Source organism: Leuresthes tenuis, unplaced genomic scaffold, assembly GCF_036924035.1.
Source record: "Leuresthes tenuis unplaced genomic scaffold, fLeuTen1.0.hap1 SCAF_6, whole genome shotgun sequence".
Classification (NCBI taxonomy): domain Eukaryota; kingdom Metazoa; phylum Chordata; class Actinopteri; order Atheriniformes; family Atherinopsidae; genus Leuresthes; species Leuresthes tenuis.
In genome coordinates this window covers 7,446,734-7,463,736 of record NW_027325360.1, presented here as the reverse complement: position 1 = coordinate 7,463,736, position 17,003 = coordinate 7,446,734, and the positions used below count along the sequence as shown (strand labels likewise).

General features: G+C 40.4%; 2 protein-coding genes across 2 annotated transcripts; one reads left to right on the top strand and one right to left on the bottom strand.

The window, feature by feature from the left end:
• Nucleotides 1-3,599: 3,599 nt before the first annotated feature.
• h2az2a (H2A.Z variant histone 2a) lies at nt 3,600-6,368 on the bottom strand. Its single transcript, XM_072387359.1, has 5 exons — nt 6,264-6,368; nt 5,210-5,287; nt 4,964-5,077; nt 4,746-4,875; nt 3,600-4,571 (listed from the first exon to the last, which is right to left on the bottom strand). Exons 1-5 carry the CDS (start codon nt 6,264-6,266, stop codon nt 4,510-4,512), a joined length of 387 nt encoding a protein of 128 aa, XP_072243460.1. The 5' UTR covers nt 6,267-6,368; the 3' UTR covers nt 3,600-4,509.
• A 608-nt stretch (nt 6,369-6,976) lies between these two features.
• Nucleotides 6,977-10,272, top strand: LOC140309491 (transcriptional regulator protein Pur-beta). Its single transcript, XM_072387358.1, has one exon. It carries the CDS (start codon nt 6,999-7,001, stop codon nt 7,914-7,916), a length of 918 nt encoding a protein of 305 aa, XP_072243459.1. The 5' UTR covers nt 6,977-6,998; the 3' UTR covers nt 7,917-10,272.
• Nucleotides 10,273-17,003: the final 6,731 nt, after the last annotated feature.

Sequence of the window (17,003 nt, the reverse complement as noted above, 5' to 3'; positions counted from 1 at the left end):
CCACCACTGATCCGAAGCAACATGTCTCATCATTTCCAAATAATTTCACCTCTGAGTCAGACATGAGTAAACAAAACTTCAGAGGTGGCAGTGAATATTTTTGATAAGCCAGTTTTCTGTTCCTGTCAGCCTGAGAGCTGATTGTTCCTCTGCTGTCTCATCACTCATTGCTCCACATCATTTTTAGCTCATAAAAAAAGCATTTTATGACACTTCAGCCAGCAGGAACTGCAAATGAGCACACTGATGTGAAACATAGGAAGAAATCAAAGTGAGAATTGTTGTTGGTTTTTGTCAAGAAACACATGATATACGAGAAAGAAACAATTGCTACAAATGATGACTGAAAATACAGAAAACCATCATATTGGCTGTGTGCTGCTACCTCTTGAAGTCTCAGTAAATAGACTGGAACATCATTTAGAAGAAATCATTTAAATAATTGAGTCCACGCCCTGGCACAGGGTTTTGGTAATGGGTTGTGTATGGGTGGCATATGGTGGCCCTGAAATGTATAACGTAACCACAGCTAAATCAATAAACGACGTAGCAATGTTACAACAACAAACCATAGATATAGAAAACTCTTTTGAAGAGATCCATTTCATCTGAAATTTGACACCCCTGCTCTAAAAGAAAACCAGCGAGTATTTACTTTGAGGGAGCTAATGACTAACACAAGGCAGGTGTGGTAACTGTCAGACGGAGCCCAGGTGTGCAGGGAGAGCAGAAAATAAGACTTAGACAATCCAAGGGATGGGCTGAAGCAATACAAGTCAGAGAAGAAAAGACGAAACACGAATACAGAAATCAAGGAAATCAGAACAGTGAAGTCACACTGAAACAGGACCAAAAACACAATCACACTTTAAAGAATAAAATGTATGAAAATGTCAACAACATGGAAGGATTTCAGAAAATACTATGAAAAAATCTGAGAAATTTAGTTTAAACTAAATACGCTGCGATCTGAAATACCGAATAAACTGCCTGCCTGGTCACACCAGAAAATGTGTAACGAGTACATCTGTTAAATGGTCCAGTGTCATTATCCATGGTTGTAAACTGTGAAACGGAAACGTATCCCTGGGCTGTTTTCAGGTCGAAGCACGAAGCATTAGCAGAAAAATGTGTATAGTCATAACCATGTAGATTAAGTGTTAAACCGTGTACAATGCAGCAAGTAGACCTAACGATGTAGTTATCTTTTCCACTGCACACCAATCTAACCATTCGCACATTGCAGTGTAGTCAAAAAGTAAGGAGTCGTGAGTTGGAGGGAGATGGAAAAGTGCAGGCACTGTTTTTAAACGGTGTGCTTGACAAAACTCAAACCAGTGGCTGGTCGCATGTAGGCTCACGGATCAGCGCCATATCACTTTAAGAGTTTGAGGCTGACACATCCCTGTCTTAGCAGGATGTCTTGGGTCGAATGCTCAGGGAGACACAACACGGGCTGGCAAATTGAAACTTTAGCTGTCTGTAGATTGTAAGGAACATTAGTCATTCTACAATTTTTGAGCCTATATTGTGAACCTGCAGCGATTTGAACTATGGACCAGACCAGTGTAGGTATTCCAAAACATGTCACGAGACTGGGTTAAAATTTCTGTTATGAACTCTTTTAGTCTTGTGTTTTCTGAAATATTGAGTATATATAATATTTACTTTTCTGTCTTGTGATTGGTCAAGAAGATGGTCAAAGGACTGAATAAAGAGTAAAAGTCTGAGGTAATGTGGCAACAACAAAGGCAGAGGGTCAGAAATGATAAAAACAGGTTAAATAGGTAAAACACCTCAACTTTTCATCAAACCTTGAGAAAGAGACGGGGAGGGCGGGGGCGCTTGTCTGCGCATGTGTAAAGTTTAATTTTTCTTTTTTAACAGTAAAAAGATGTAGCTAAAATCTACTTTTACACAACTTGTATGTGAAAGAAAATAAAGATCAAGTTAAAGAATTCAGTTCTTCTTTTGAGCCTTGAAAGGCCAAACTGGACCAAAGCAACCAGGACTCTAGAAACCACCACTTATTCATGCATGTGTACACAAATCATGGAAAGAGGCACATTTTCATTCATTGTCATACATTTTTTTGGAATCACAGGTTTAACCTTTAGCAGAAGTTTACAGCTACAGTAATCTGAGTGCGATCCACTGGCCTGACATCATAATAATCCTGTTTTTCAGGTATCGATGCCACTTGAAACAGGAATAAACACACATAGTGTCCTGAAAGTGGTTGGTTACTGCTTTTCAAACATCAAATCCCATCTTTCACAGCTTTTAACATTATCTTTCTTCACTTTCAGCTTGTCATCACGAACAAATAACCTGCAGAACATCATTGTAAGATTTATCACCACTGCGTTTCTACATTGTTGGAAAAGCCATGAGTAACATTCAATCCCATAAATTGTCTTTCTTATAAAGAGCTGTTCAGTGTCAGATTATAATTTGATGTGGATTTTGAGAGGGGCATCCAAACATCAGCCACAGCATTTAAACCACTGACAGCTCTTCTTAGTGCAATATTCTGCTGGCGTTCACATCAATGTTACTTGAACACATGCCACCTAAGTAAAGACCAGTCAACAGTCGCCAGCAGGACAGGAACGGGTCCCAGAAAAACAGTTTAGGAGGCATTCAAAGACTCTCAAGTGTGCACCCACCTTCCAAACTCCAGATACCACTCCAAGGGAATCTGATGGCAATTGTGGGAAGAAAGCCCAGAACACAGACATCTCTCCGCAATCCATAACATCCAAAGAATCTGTGGTAAACGCCGAGGACACACTCGGATGTCCTTTACCTTTGTTCTGACAGCTTGACCTACTCAATATTAGACCAGTGGTCATGTTTGTGCTTCACTGAGCTGTTGGTTGTAGCAGAAACTAAATAATATGATGCCAAAAAGTCTCAGCTCCAGTTATACATTATGAACTAGTCATTTGAGTTATGCCAATCAAGGGATGCATTATAAACAATATTAGAATATTATCATCAGTGGTTAACGTTTGTCTCCTCTTCACCGATATACCCCAAACACTTCTAAAAAAATAGCTGTTCACAGGCCAGAACTCGATGATTTTAGAGGATTATGTCAATGCAAAAAGGGCTTGTTTGATCAGTTCAGATGGCATTGTGTGGGCCAGTGGCTCCCCCTGCTGGGAATTTACAAGCCAACTCTGTGGTGAGACTACTCAACTCCAGTCACACTGAGAGGTTTTGTTTTTTACTTTTGACAATATCCATGTTTTCTCCTGATATAAAACAGTTACTCCACCTTCTCTAGATTGTAAAAATACACACTGTTCGTCTTTATCCTAAAACAAGTTCTTCCAGAGGAAAGATCAGTTTGCGCGTTTATGTTCAAGCATTAGCAGACGCAACTTACACTCATATCCCAGGTTGGTAGGACCCCTACTGGAGGTAGTACCTTTCATGCAGGAGTGCCAGGATTTGAACACAGGTCTCCCACATGAAAGGTGGCAATCTTACCACTACACTATCCAAGCCCATGCGTGTATGGCTGGATAATCACACCAGGCTAGAAGAAAATAAACAGGTTTCATCGAGAGGTTTCAAACCAAACCATGGACAACATGTCAAGGATATTTATTCAAAGGTTAAATAAACGGTCGTTGCCTTGAATACATCACTTTTAGAAAAGGCTCCGACTACTGCTCGAGGCATGTGAGGACATTGTAATTTGCCCATACATTTGTGGTATTGCAAGTAAATACTTTAAGCTGTAATGTGACTCAGATCTTTAAAACAAACTGGCTGACAACTGCACGTGTTAAGTGAGATTAAACTGACAAATGGCAGAACATTTCCTCCACAGTGAGGAAGATAATGCAAGATCAGCCTTCTCTGATCAGCCAAGGACCACACTGTGAAAAATGTTATTTCAAGTTTATCACAACTGCTTTAAATGCTGTAAACATTCACATAAACACTGTAGCAGATTGTTACAGTACGTGTTCATTGATATTTCATTTTGATGTAAACAAGATCCAACTTTTCATTTTACTATCCTTGTGCAGTTTAAAATATTACAGTAAGTCAAAAGGGGGGAAAAAGCACCATCTCACATTTAGTCTTTTTAAAAACCAAATTAACCATCAAAAACAATTTTTCTTTAAAACTGTTATGATTATGAAAACTTCAAGAGAATAACCACAAAACAAGTTCTTTTTTTATATAAAAAATGGTTTTAACAATTTTTTTTCAGTATAAAACATTACAGATTCAGATGCCAATCAAACAAATTCACTGTCATTTCAAATAAAGAACTCCCCAGTCAAACGTTCTACAATAAAATACAAAGGGTTCTGTTGGTAAGGGACTTTCTGTACTTTTTCTTTTTTCTAATTACGGGTAAAATATAACAACACAAAGCCTAACAATCACTCTTCGCTTGCTATAATATTAATAATAGAAAAGAACAAATGTGAACTCCTGGTCCGAACAAAGCCCAAGTCTCGAAATTTCTGGTCAACATGGCATCTATGCAGTCTTCTGTTGGCCCTTCTTCCCGATGAGGGATTTGTGGATGTGGGGAATGACACCTGGAGAAAAAAAAAAAAAAAAAACAAAGGAAAATTTTTATTGACTTCAAATGTTTCTAAAAAGGCCACTTTGTAAATAGCAGAGCACCTGAAATAAACTACAAAGCTACAATGCCCACGCTACAAGGACAAATAGTGTGATAAATTACAGGGGGTGCTTTTAAGTAAACTCACCTCCACCAGCAATTGTTGCCTTGATAAGGGAATCCAACTCCTCATCACCACGGATGGCAAGCTGCAAGTGACGGGGAGTGATACGCTTCACCTTCAAGTCTTTGGAGGCATTTCCCGCCAACTCTAGAACCTATTAAAATATGAAACTACATTCATGACAACATTCATGCAAACAAAGAAACAGGTTGTCACAAACATGCAAAGTTGGGAGAGCTTACTTCAGCAGTGAGGTACTCAAGGATGGCAGCACTGTACACAGCTGCTGTGGCTCCAACGCGACCATGGCTGGTTGTACGGGTCTTCAAGTGTCTGTGGATACGACCCACTGGGAACTGTCAGGAAGCAGACACAAAACTGTGGTTTAAATCAACCAATGCAGCACAATCTCTCATGATAAAAGAGGGTTGTGTTTAACACCTGCAGCAAACCCACAAACTGCCACCTGAAGCTGGAATGATATTTACCTGCAGCCCAGCCCTCTGAGAGCGTGATACTGCCTTTGCCTTGGCTTTTCCACTGTCTTTTCCTGCTTTGCCACCAGCCTGCATGGAGAACATTTTCAAAAAGGAAACAACTGAGCATGAAATCAGAGAAGAGAAGCAATCTGATAGAAATGAGTGATATGGTTTAAGTTTTATGAAACAGTGATTGGCAATTGTTTCAATTCCAGATATAGGAAGCAAGACTCAGAGGTGCACGAGACGTGTTAGCGCGTCAATAGGTAACGTTAGATACCCTGCTGAACAGTTATCGCTTTCCCGCCAATCTAAAATAAAACAAACTAAAGGCGGCATTTAGAGCGACGACCAAAATCACACGCCTTACAACAAATCGTAAACTAACCCACTCAAAAAATATATATATTACACAACCAAGCAGACAAAAAAAAGGCATAAGTTGTCAGATGGCTGATGACAAATACCCCGCGTCAAACAAAACAGAGGCGCCGCTTTGAGCATCAAGTTTTCATTCACCGATTTAAATAGAGGAAAAAGTTTCCCCTAACAGTCATATTGGCGCTCAGAGACCATGCACGCGGCTCTTCGTCGATTTACTTTCAAAGTAGCCGTTTACTAAAAGCTTCACAGTCAACTAGAAACAGCCGCTCAACCGTTAAGAGAATGCAATAGCTACACTTAGCCTGCTAATGATTGCTAATGCACCTTCCAGACATCCGTGTCAAAGAGGACTTTATGTGAATAAAAGTTTAGCCTCCCGAAGAAGCGTTTCACTTGCTCCAAAGAGGTTATATTTGAAAAACCATAACGTGGTGAAAACGAAAAGCTACCTTTAATGGAAGTCCATAAAACACAATACTTGCAACGGCAACGCGACTGGTGATGCTAACGTGTTAGCTGACAGTTAGCTCTTTTAGCAAAGCTTTTTAACCACATCAATTCTGGTCGAATTTTCTCAGTTAAAAAATTAAACCGCATTCTCTACAACTGCAGATCCATTCCAGCACAAATATACCAACATTTCGGGCAATGCATTGAGCGTTAACTTAAGCACACATACCATTTTTTTCGCCTCGTTATTTGATTGTAGAACTGAGTGGATAGCAAACAATTTCGGCTCCCGAAAGCAAAGAAACAATAAACCCTTTCGAAAATCTTTTGCATGCGACCCCTCGTGGGAGTCTAGACAGCCAATCAAAAAGTGTGTTGTTGCTTCGAATCTCCAGTTTGGCCAATCATCAAACGGCTTGCAAAAAATTCACCCATCCCCCACCCCAAGATCATCCTGCCTTTGCGCACGAAACCAACAAGTAGGCGGGACTTAATGTGTGGAGTGTCCTTCCAGGGACATCCATCTCTAAAATGTACAAAATAAATGGCTGTATTTTAAATTAAATATACGAGGCCGCGAAAAGTGTCTTTAGAAAAAAAGCGATTTTGTGCAGATGTAATCGTCTAACTTGTGTGATATCAGCAAATTCAAGACAGGGCAAATTAACTTAGAAATATATGTGTTCATCATGACTTTAATACCGTTAGGGAGCGCTGATATGGAGATTAACGAAGATCCAACCGAATGTCATCTGGAGGGCGGTTGCGTTTTGTTGATAGGCAATAGAAAGGGCGAATGGGGGTTCAAGCTCCTTATCTGATGTTGTAATTGGCAGCCACTGCGACCAATCAGGGCCTAGTACACAGCGTCCGGTTTCCTCCGCTACCTCGGCAATCAAGGGGAGAGGAGGGGGAGGGGTTGGGGGTCAAAGATACGCAGAGAAACGGGCTGCTGGTGGCGAAGATGGCGGATGGGGACAGTGGCAGTGAACGCGGTGGCAGCAGCGGCGGCGGTGGGGGAGGAGGTGGCGGGTTTCAGCATTACCAGCGGGAGCCGGAGACCCAGGAGCTTGCCTCGAAGCGGCTGGACATTCAGAATAAGCGCTTCTACCTTGATGTAAAGCAGAACGCTAAAGGCCGGTTCATCAAAATTGCCGAAGTCGGCGCTGGGGGCTCAAAAAGTCGTCTGACCCTCTCTATGTCAGTTGCGGCTGAGTTCCGTGACTACCTGGGGGATTTCATAGAGCACTACGCCCAGCTTGGGCCTAGTACCCCAGAGCAGATCGCTCAGTCATCCGGTGGTGATGATACCGGGCCTAGGCGGGCCTTGAAGAGCGAGTTTTTGGTGCGTGAGAATCGAAAATACTACCTCGATCTAAAGGAGAACCAGCGGGGTCGGTTTCTCCGAATCCGACAGACCGTCAACCGAGGCCCCGGTTTCGGTGTCGGTGTGGGTGGCATCCCTGGAGCTGGCCTGCAGGCCGGTCAAACCATCGCTCTGCCGGCCCAAGGCTTAATAGAGTTCCGTGATGCTTTAGCCAAGCTGATAGACGACTACGGGGGAGATGAGGAGGAGCTGGCCGGCGGCGGAGGAGCCGGGGGCTACAGCGAGCTTCCGGAGGGCACATCAATCATGGTGGACTCCAAACGGTTCTTCTTTGATGTTGGTTCCAACAAGTACGGAGTTTTCTTACGGGTGAGTGAGGTGAAGCCCAGTTACAGAAACTCTATAACAATTCCCTTCAAGGCGTGGGGCAAGTTCGGGGGAGCATTCAGCCGCTACGCCGAGGAAATGAAAGAGATCCAGGAGCGGCACCGGGATAAGATGTACGAGAGGAGAGCCGGAGAGGAGTCGGAGGGAGAAGACGTGGACGACGATTGATGCAGAGGGGAGAGGTGGCTTTTTTGTGATTGAGCTGACAACATGATGCAAAGCCTGGAGACAAACAGAAACGGAGAGAAGAACGACTATTTTGTGCATGACGAATCGACTATAAAATGCTAAAACAACGGAGTAAAATAAAAAAAAGTATATTTGACTGAGAAAACACTTTATGTAACAGAATCATGTTCTAAAGTTTAGGTGGATATTATAGCTAATTGAGTGTGGACTGCAGTAGTCAGCTCCTGTATGATATCCCCCCACTAATGGAAAAATATATATATATATGAATATATATATATATATTTAAATATGAATTCATATATATATATATATATATGTATAGATTGTCCAGTTTATATCCTCACGCATAGCCCAGCAAATTAAGTTTGGCAGAGACACAACAGTAGGTTAGCTGTACCACTTCCTGACTGATATCCAATGGTAAGAGCTCGCTCAGCGCTGGCCTGTAGTCTGTGTTGATTATGAGGCAGTGTTACAGTTGTGCGTGAACCTCAAACCAGCAGGTGCAGAGTGGGAGTGAGACAGAGCGCCTGCAACGCTCACCACGGCTGTGTGTGTTTTTGTCTAAAGTGACCTGTAACGCACGGCTTGTCCAGTCAGACTCACGACACCCAGAGCCACAGTCTCAGCTGCAGTGGGCACCCCTGGCATCGCAGGATATCCTCTCAGCCCAGCGAGGTCCCGTAAGGCGATCTGTTACAAGCACACGACTCATTTGGATTCGCTGCATAATCCAAATGAGTCCAAACGACCTCCCCTCTCCTCCTCCTCCTCCTCCTTTCACACCTTCCCTCTCTCTCTTCCTCCTGGGCATCCCTCAGGTGCTGACCTCCTGCTCCAATAGCTGAGGTGCAGTGAGGCCTGCTCACAGCTTGTCGTGTCTCAGGGCTGGAAAATCCCATCCATATACTGGGGCATATCAGCGTTACCTGTGCCTGTGCAATATTCTCAAGAGGTGATCTGGTCAGCCAGTTGCTGCAGCTGAGCCGTTTGTGGCAACTGATGAGGTCTCCTCTGATACACGGCCATGTTTGACCTGTGTGACCTTCTTGTCAAAGGGGACCCAGCGCGCTCAGGCCTCGAGCACTGGTCACAATTTTACCAAGTTAAAGCTTAATATTGCCGGGCTTAAACTACAGTCTCAAGGGTGTCCTTGCTGACTTACATAGGGTGCATTATTTGAAACCTCTATTCTTGAACTCAGACCATTTACGACTGAAGCAGTATTCAGTCTGATTGTAACAAAAAATTTGGTGCTTTTGCAACAGAAAAAAACCCACAATGGGATGTTGTACCTAAAGAAAATAAATATATATATACTGGAAGAGATTTACTAACTAAAAAAAAATAAGTATAGATAGAAATATTTTTCAAAAGAGATATATTGAAATATGTCTCGGAAATATGAGACATTTATTAGATAATGCTGCCTAAAGTGGCTTATTTAAAACACTAAACTTGGATGCAAAGGTCCAGGGTGATATTTCATACCTGCTTTTTTTTTTTTTTTTTTTTCCTAACATTTCATTTATTCCTTAGAGGAAATTAAAGAGTACAACAAATTGATTACTCAGTATGTTATAGCAATTTTTAAAGACAACTTCATTAAAGTAGTTTGTCGGCAAACACTCAGCACTCCAGTTCACTTTACAGAGCATCGAGTTCTCCCCTCGTTTCAGTCCACACCTTTTTACCATGTTTTGTCATGAATTGGCTTTCCATCGGTTGCCATAAGACGCAGACATACCTGCAGTCATCATTGCATCTTTAGCGCTCCTTTTTAAGAATATGATCATTTTTGCATGCCTGCTCTCACGCGGAGCTGCCTTGTGTTCTTTTCTTTTGCATATTTTGATTGCTGTATAATGGCATTTATCCATTTTTTTGAGAGCAGTTTCAAGTTTTATTTCTCTGTTGCAATAGACAAAAGAAAGTAAAAGTTTACTTCACAGCCTAATAATGAAAGAAGGAGGAAAAAACACACACACATAAAAAAAAAAGCCACAACATTCCCATGTTTTTGGGAAATGTCACTTTCATTGTCCCGCTCCCCTTAGTGTGTAAAAAACCTCTCGTTGAATTTTACTTTACCCACTTCAACACAGCAGAGAAATGCCATATGAGAAAAAAACCAAACATGGGAGCAATAGTTTTTTCTTTTCTATTGATATAAATATACTATATATGATATTACACATGCGATTGAACTACATCCTTCTTCCTGTACTGTGTCACGTGAAATGGCAGCTGTTTCAGTCATGTGTGTTCTGCTGTAATATTCTACCAAGTTCCTTTCAACAAGAAATAAAAAAAAAAAGGTTTTTGCTCAGGACACGTGTGGTGTTTTTATCCTCCTTTAGTGGAGGTCATAGGGTGTGCAACAGTTGTGTTTCTGTGTGTTTCTCATTAGTTATAAAAGAAGAAAAAAATGTGTTTCCATTATTCTGTCCTTGTCTGTAAAACATGAGTGGAGTATAAAAAAAAAGACAGTCCATCACAACTTTCCAGGCCTTAAGAACGTGTCTTTTAATATATTCAGTGTAGTACTACTCTATAATAAGAGTAAAGATACTAACTACTTACAACATAAGGAGGTGAAAACCGCTTATCTAGATTAACTTTAAGAAAATTAATCCAAATTTATTGCACAGCTCCTTATTACTTATAAAAGTGGTGGAAGAAATACTAAATAAGTAGGAAAAGCAGTTAGGAAGTGCTCAAAAGCTGAAGAACGTAAGCCCTTTGTTATGGCGTACATGACATCATCGTGATGACGATGCACATTTTCTGTTGCTGAACAAGTTTTTTTTAACAACTTTATGTTCGGTTTTTCTGTGTTTAGCTCAGTCGTTTCCAACGTGGGGATCAGATCCTTCTAAGGATTAACAAGATCGATTTAAGGGCTCACAAAGACTTGTGGGAACAAGTTATTTTCATCAGAGCTGTAGGAGGCGCCTGGAGCAGCGGGTATACTTTAATGTCTCCCCAAATTTATTTTATGCAGCCTGTGTTATAAACAGTGAAATGTAAAATTACTCTGATTTATTAAGTTAATAAAGAATGGGCTTGTAGAGTATACTTTTGATTGTGTCGCCGAACATCTGCTGTAAAGGTCATTATGAGAGTAAGTTTACAGACATAAGATCATAAAAATGATCTTATAAGCAAGAATCCCACAGAGCTACTGTCTGAAAACTTGTCATATCTCAGCCTGGAGTGCGGTGTGTCCTTAAAAAAGATTAAGGAAACTTGACGGGTGGAGGACAAAAGAAAAAGTGACAGGACTAAAAAAAACCTATCTACAGAAAATGAACAGTATCTGAAAGTGATGTCCCCAAGAAACAGGAAACAGGGAGGATTCATCCTTTCATAAGACCTGCTGCCACTGATTTTCAGTCCACTTCTTGTGTCATTTGGCATAGCTCAGCCTTTTCTCCCTGTTTCACTTCCTTAAGAACGGCTTCTTGACAGCCACCCTTCCATGGAGACCATACAGTAGATGGATCAGAGGTCCAGATGCGTCTCTCAGGTCCTGTGTCAGGTCTTTGCTGGATTTTCTCATATTCTTTAAGGACGTTATTTTCAGATCCTGTTCATCTTCTGTAGATAGTTTTTTTTAGGCCTGACACTTCTTCTTTCATCCTCCACTTGCCCAGTTTCCTCAAATATTTCCTCATGCACACCATGCTGAGATATCCCAAGCTTTCAGCTAGTATCTCTTTGGGAATCGCCTTGTTGGTGCAGATATACTATTCTAATATCTGTCAAACTGTGTTATCTTTGGTATTACTCATGAATGCAACTAAAGAAATAGGAACAAATGTGTCCTTGTGACGAGCTGATGGTCACAAAGTCTGTTATGTGTAGACAAAACACTGGTTCATCCCTTTATGCTGGAATGATTAATATGTCAGAGTTATGTGGCTTAAACATAAAAAAAAAGAAAACGATACAACAACTGGACTGAGGATTAGTGAAAAACCAGTGAGTGTCCAAAGAAAAACTATTGCTCAAGACCACTAAATGATAACAAGAGAGTCTGGCTGCTTGGAAGGAAAATATAAAGGAATGAGGGGGTGACTCAACACTTTTACACAGTACCGTAGGCCGGATGCAACAAGTTCTGGAGTTTCATATAAAGAAATTGTAGAGTTAGAGTAAAGATAATTTTTTTAGAAATGAAGAAAAAGATGCTGCGAAAGGCTTCCATAAAAATGACATCATGAAGAAATCAGGCTCAGTTATAAAGCTGATTTCACAACCGTGAGCAAAGTGTGTTACAAAACAACCAACAGTATGAAATGTCATGAAGTTTAGAAACAAAAATTCAGGTGAAAAAGACTCCTGACGTCATCAGGTGACGCCTTTGAAGAGTTACATCATTGACACTGAGGGTACGAGTGGAAGTTTTTCTTTTGGGTGTTTAATCAAAATCATTATGAGGCTGTTGCAGAGGTAGAAGGTGCTTGAAATTCTTGAAATGATTCTATATTTGTGCAAAACTATTTCCTAAAATACCATCAGACCTTCACACAGTTCCTAAAGGTAGATATAGACAACGTATCCTGTTGAAAAAATAGTGTGACTGGTCTTTTTTTTTATCTAAGGCAATGATTCAGAATCACACTGAACTGATGAACAATAGAATTAGCCAATAAGAAAGAGGCTTTTCGGACCCCTCTGGGTACTCCGGCTTCCTCCCACTGCCCAAAAACATGCATGTTGTGAAGCTCAGACTTTGATATATATCCTTGTTCTTTAAAAAGAATAGCTGCTGACTAAAAATACATAACTTCAACTTTAGATAAAATTGATAATTATAAAGGTTCACATACTTTTGTCATCTATCTTTTGAATTTGTTTAATTGGGTTCTCCTAATCTCCTTTTTGACTTGATTTGATGATGTTTTACATTGTTATATTTGGTAATATAGAGCATTCACAAGGGTACACTTGCTGTCAGGTACCAGGAGATCATAGAATATATCCAAATTCCCAAATCTCTATGGCATCTGTACTGAAGTTCTGCTATAAGGTGGAACAGTAACGGAGAACAACAATGCAATTTTATATAAATAAAATGAACATACGTTCCTAGGCTCTCCACATGTAGAGGAGTCCTTAGGTTAGACATTGCAACCAGTGGTGGAACAATGAAAGCACTTTGTAGGACCAAGCTAATATTAAATGGTGCCAAAAAACTTCAGACATTAATTAATACATTATGATAAATTTGTGTTGTTTCTTCAATATCTGATCTACTAGGCAAGTATTTGTTTGCCGTCCTCCCAAGCACCTCCCGTCCTCCACCACAGACTTCTCAGTAACGCTCCAACACCTGTCTGATCTTGTCCATGGACTTCTCTCACCGGTTATGCTCACTTACTATGAGCAGCACCATCAATGTATTGTGTATTGTTCAGTCTTAATATAAGAAATAAGAAAGTATTCGAACATCAAATATGCACTGGCATGTCAAAGTTCATGAACCCTTTTGAAATTATAACATTTCTTTGTAATGGAAAATAAAAAGAAGCCAGTTAAATAAATATATATACATGATAAATATATATATTATATATATTAAACTTGATGACTAATTCATAGACATTCGTAGAACCGCTGTAGTAATGTAATGGCACCTTTACACTGAACATCCCTAAACTGTGCAAGAAAAACATGTTTTTTTTGTGTGGTTTCCGATGCAGTGCTGACAACTGGAGACACTGCGGTCAGATACATGGCAGGTTTGAGTAAGCCATCAGATGCTTATGCAGCAGAGCTGGTAGAAAACATGGGCTTGAACTCAGAGAATAGCTGACCTTGTGTTAACATGCAGTGAAATGCCATTATGACACTGTTTTGCGACACTGAGACAGTGTTACTTTAATCTGGATTGTGATTATATTAACTGGAAAGGTGACCCTGACAGGAAGGGCAGCAGTTTCATGACAGCATGACTGTGTTGAAACTAATTTGAGAATATCTTGTAAAATTTCCAAAATTTCACAATCTCAATGATGAGTAATAGCAATTTTCATGTAAATCAAGGGCAGTCGTAATTTCATTGAGGCTGTCATTAAGGTCAGCTTGTGTGAGCCCTGCATTATTATAATCTAATAACCTGTATATTCTGCACCTGTTGCATCCTTTTAGGGGGGGGGGGGTACGTTCTGTCATCCACCTTGTGTGGGGAGGATGATGCTAAACAGATGCTACACACTCCTCTATTTGACTTTGGTAATCAACCAAACAAACATTAACCACTGCTCCTTCCTGGGCACATCTACCAAAAAATACCACCAATTTTCTTTTCACAAAGACGGCACCACTTACAGCTTTCTGCACCCCCTCAACAACGTAAATAAGTGCAGAGAGACGAAGAGTGTGTGTAGAGAGCCCAACATGAAGACCCATGGAGCACTAATGTGTGTGAGAGGGAACAGCTCAAGGACACGTAATACCACACTGAGCCGGATGCCAGCGAAAGAGGGGATTATTTCACATGGCCCTGGTGTCCTGATGGCCTGCACCAGAAATACAAGCCAGGCTAAGCTGCACATCCATCATTCAGAGCAGGTGAAAAGTGTGAGGCTGTGGATTGGATCTCTATGAGGGGGTAGGGTGCACTCCTGGTACCCAAAAAGATGCCCTATGTGCGCTCAGCTAAATGCATACATCCATGCATGCATGTGGCTAATCTTGCAGGGTGATACAAATGTTAATGAATTCAGTAAATTATGTGAGAGGGTTCCAGAAATGTTTACAAACTGGACTCATCCTCATTCTTGAACTGAATTCTTCAATTGGACTAGATCCAGTGCCTCGAGATGACATTGATTGTGATTTGGCGCTATATAAGTCAGACAGAATTGCATTTTTATTGAACTGAAGGCAAGGCAAGTTTATTTGTAGAGCACAATCCATAAACAAGGCCATTCAAAGTGCTTACAACATAAATGTATACTGTATATACCTTTATTACTTACTTGGATTACATGTTTTTCCCTTTCAAGCCTGATGCAAAGTGAATCCGTCTTAGATTTTAATTAGCAAGATTGCACAACTGTGTAAAATGTAAATAAAAACAGAATGCAATGACTTTCAGATCTCATAAACCAATATCCTATTCAGTATATAACACAGAAAACTCAAACTCAATACAGATATTTTACTGTTTTATGAAAAGGACTGGCTCATCTTGGACCAGATGGTGACAGTATGTCTTTTAAAAAGTAGGGACGGGGGCAACACAAGGCCAGAAAAGTAAGGTGCTATGAATATCATAAATGAATTAAAGAATTTGTTACAGCTAATCAGGCTGATTGACAGCCGGTAAGTAACATGAGGAGACAAAGTCGCTCAGAAATAAATATGGGAAGGAGTTCAGCAATCCACAGTTTCTAGAACAATTTCAGAATAATGTTCCTCTGTGTAAAACTTTATTATTCTATCATCTACAGTACATAACATCATCAAAAGATTCAGAAAATATGGAGACTTCTCCGTGCACAAGGGACACAACTGAAAATCTGCATTAGATGTCTGTGATCTTCAGACCCTCGGGCTGCACGGTGTTAAAAACAGACATGATTCTGTTATGGAAATCACTGCATGGGCTTCGGCATGGGTAGAGTTTCAACAATAACAGGAAAATCTGGCTGTTCACCAAAGAATTCATCATCAGGCCTAATATCTTTGCAATCCATTCAGAAATATATCTTCTCGGCTAAATCCGATTGTCAGGCATTATCACTTCTCGATTTTACTGTCTGTCAGTTCTCCCTTGTGTTGTGTTACAATAGTTACTACAGTTGCTGCGTCATGAGTATGATAGAAATCTCTACCCTACAATCTCCAAAATACATGGGATAGAAGTACGAAATACTGCAAAAAAACAAGTGTATTTCATTACCTTTACTCACAGTGATGCAAGAATATTTCTGTGTGTCACTTCTATTTCTCAGAAACTCAGAGAGGACTCAGAGAGTTACAGACAGGACAAATTCATTAGAAAAAAAAAATCACAGTTCCAGGAAAGTTTTGTTTTTCTTTGTTATAGAGACGGGAACATTTTTAAATGACTAGTTTTCTACAATGGCACAGAAATGGAGTCTAACCATGAAAAATGTTACGTTACATTTCTTAGGTTTCTTAAATATGAAGTATCTTAAGTAAAAATTCAACATCTTGCTTTGTGCATAACAATGTCAGGTTCTCATGACAATGTTATAGAATCAACACTGCTGACTATGCAAAAATGCTTAAAAGGAGGAAACAAGCGTGGTCAAAGGTCAGCATCTGCTGACTCCAATGCTACAGAGCTCAAGTTAGATGGACACTGCCCTACACAAAACAAAAACTTGAAGATGTGTTGCCATGTCAACATTAAGTACATTAAGTATGGATTGTGCTGCTATCTTGTTTTGGAGAAATGGACGCACCTGTGCAACACACCTGTTGCATATTTTCCAGTGAGAATGGGCTTGCTTTGTCAGTTTAGCTTTTCTCTCTGGGGTTTGTATACATGGTACACATGGTTTTCTGTCTCTAGATGCTCACTCTGAGACTGACCGTGCTTTCTGCTTTCCTGTGTCAGCTGACAGAGTCTCCATCAATCTCCAGTTCATTAAATTAGGAAAAAAGTGAAAGCTGACACATAGATGATCCAGTATTCACATTTGGGCCTAATCCAGGCTACTTATGGCACATATGGTTCAGTTACAGTGCTGGCAAGTGTTATTTAGGCCTGATGCGGGACAAATTTTCATGAGATGGGTCTAACTTTGGGTTATAGCATGTTTTGTATGAGACAGATGTTGCCTGAGTGTCATAAGCAGGCTTAGACATGTTATGGCAAAGGAAGTACAGATTTGGGCGTTGTCTGATGAATATGTGGCTGAGTTTAGGCAGATTCACTTTAATTATCTCCATGTTATGTTATCCATGTCATGGAAAATAATTTGCTCAACGTGTTGATATTTGTTTCAATGAAATGTGCCCAACTGGTATCTGTGATCTGGTTTTTGACTAATATGGACTAATCAGCAGAGCCATCATTCA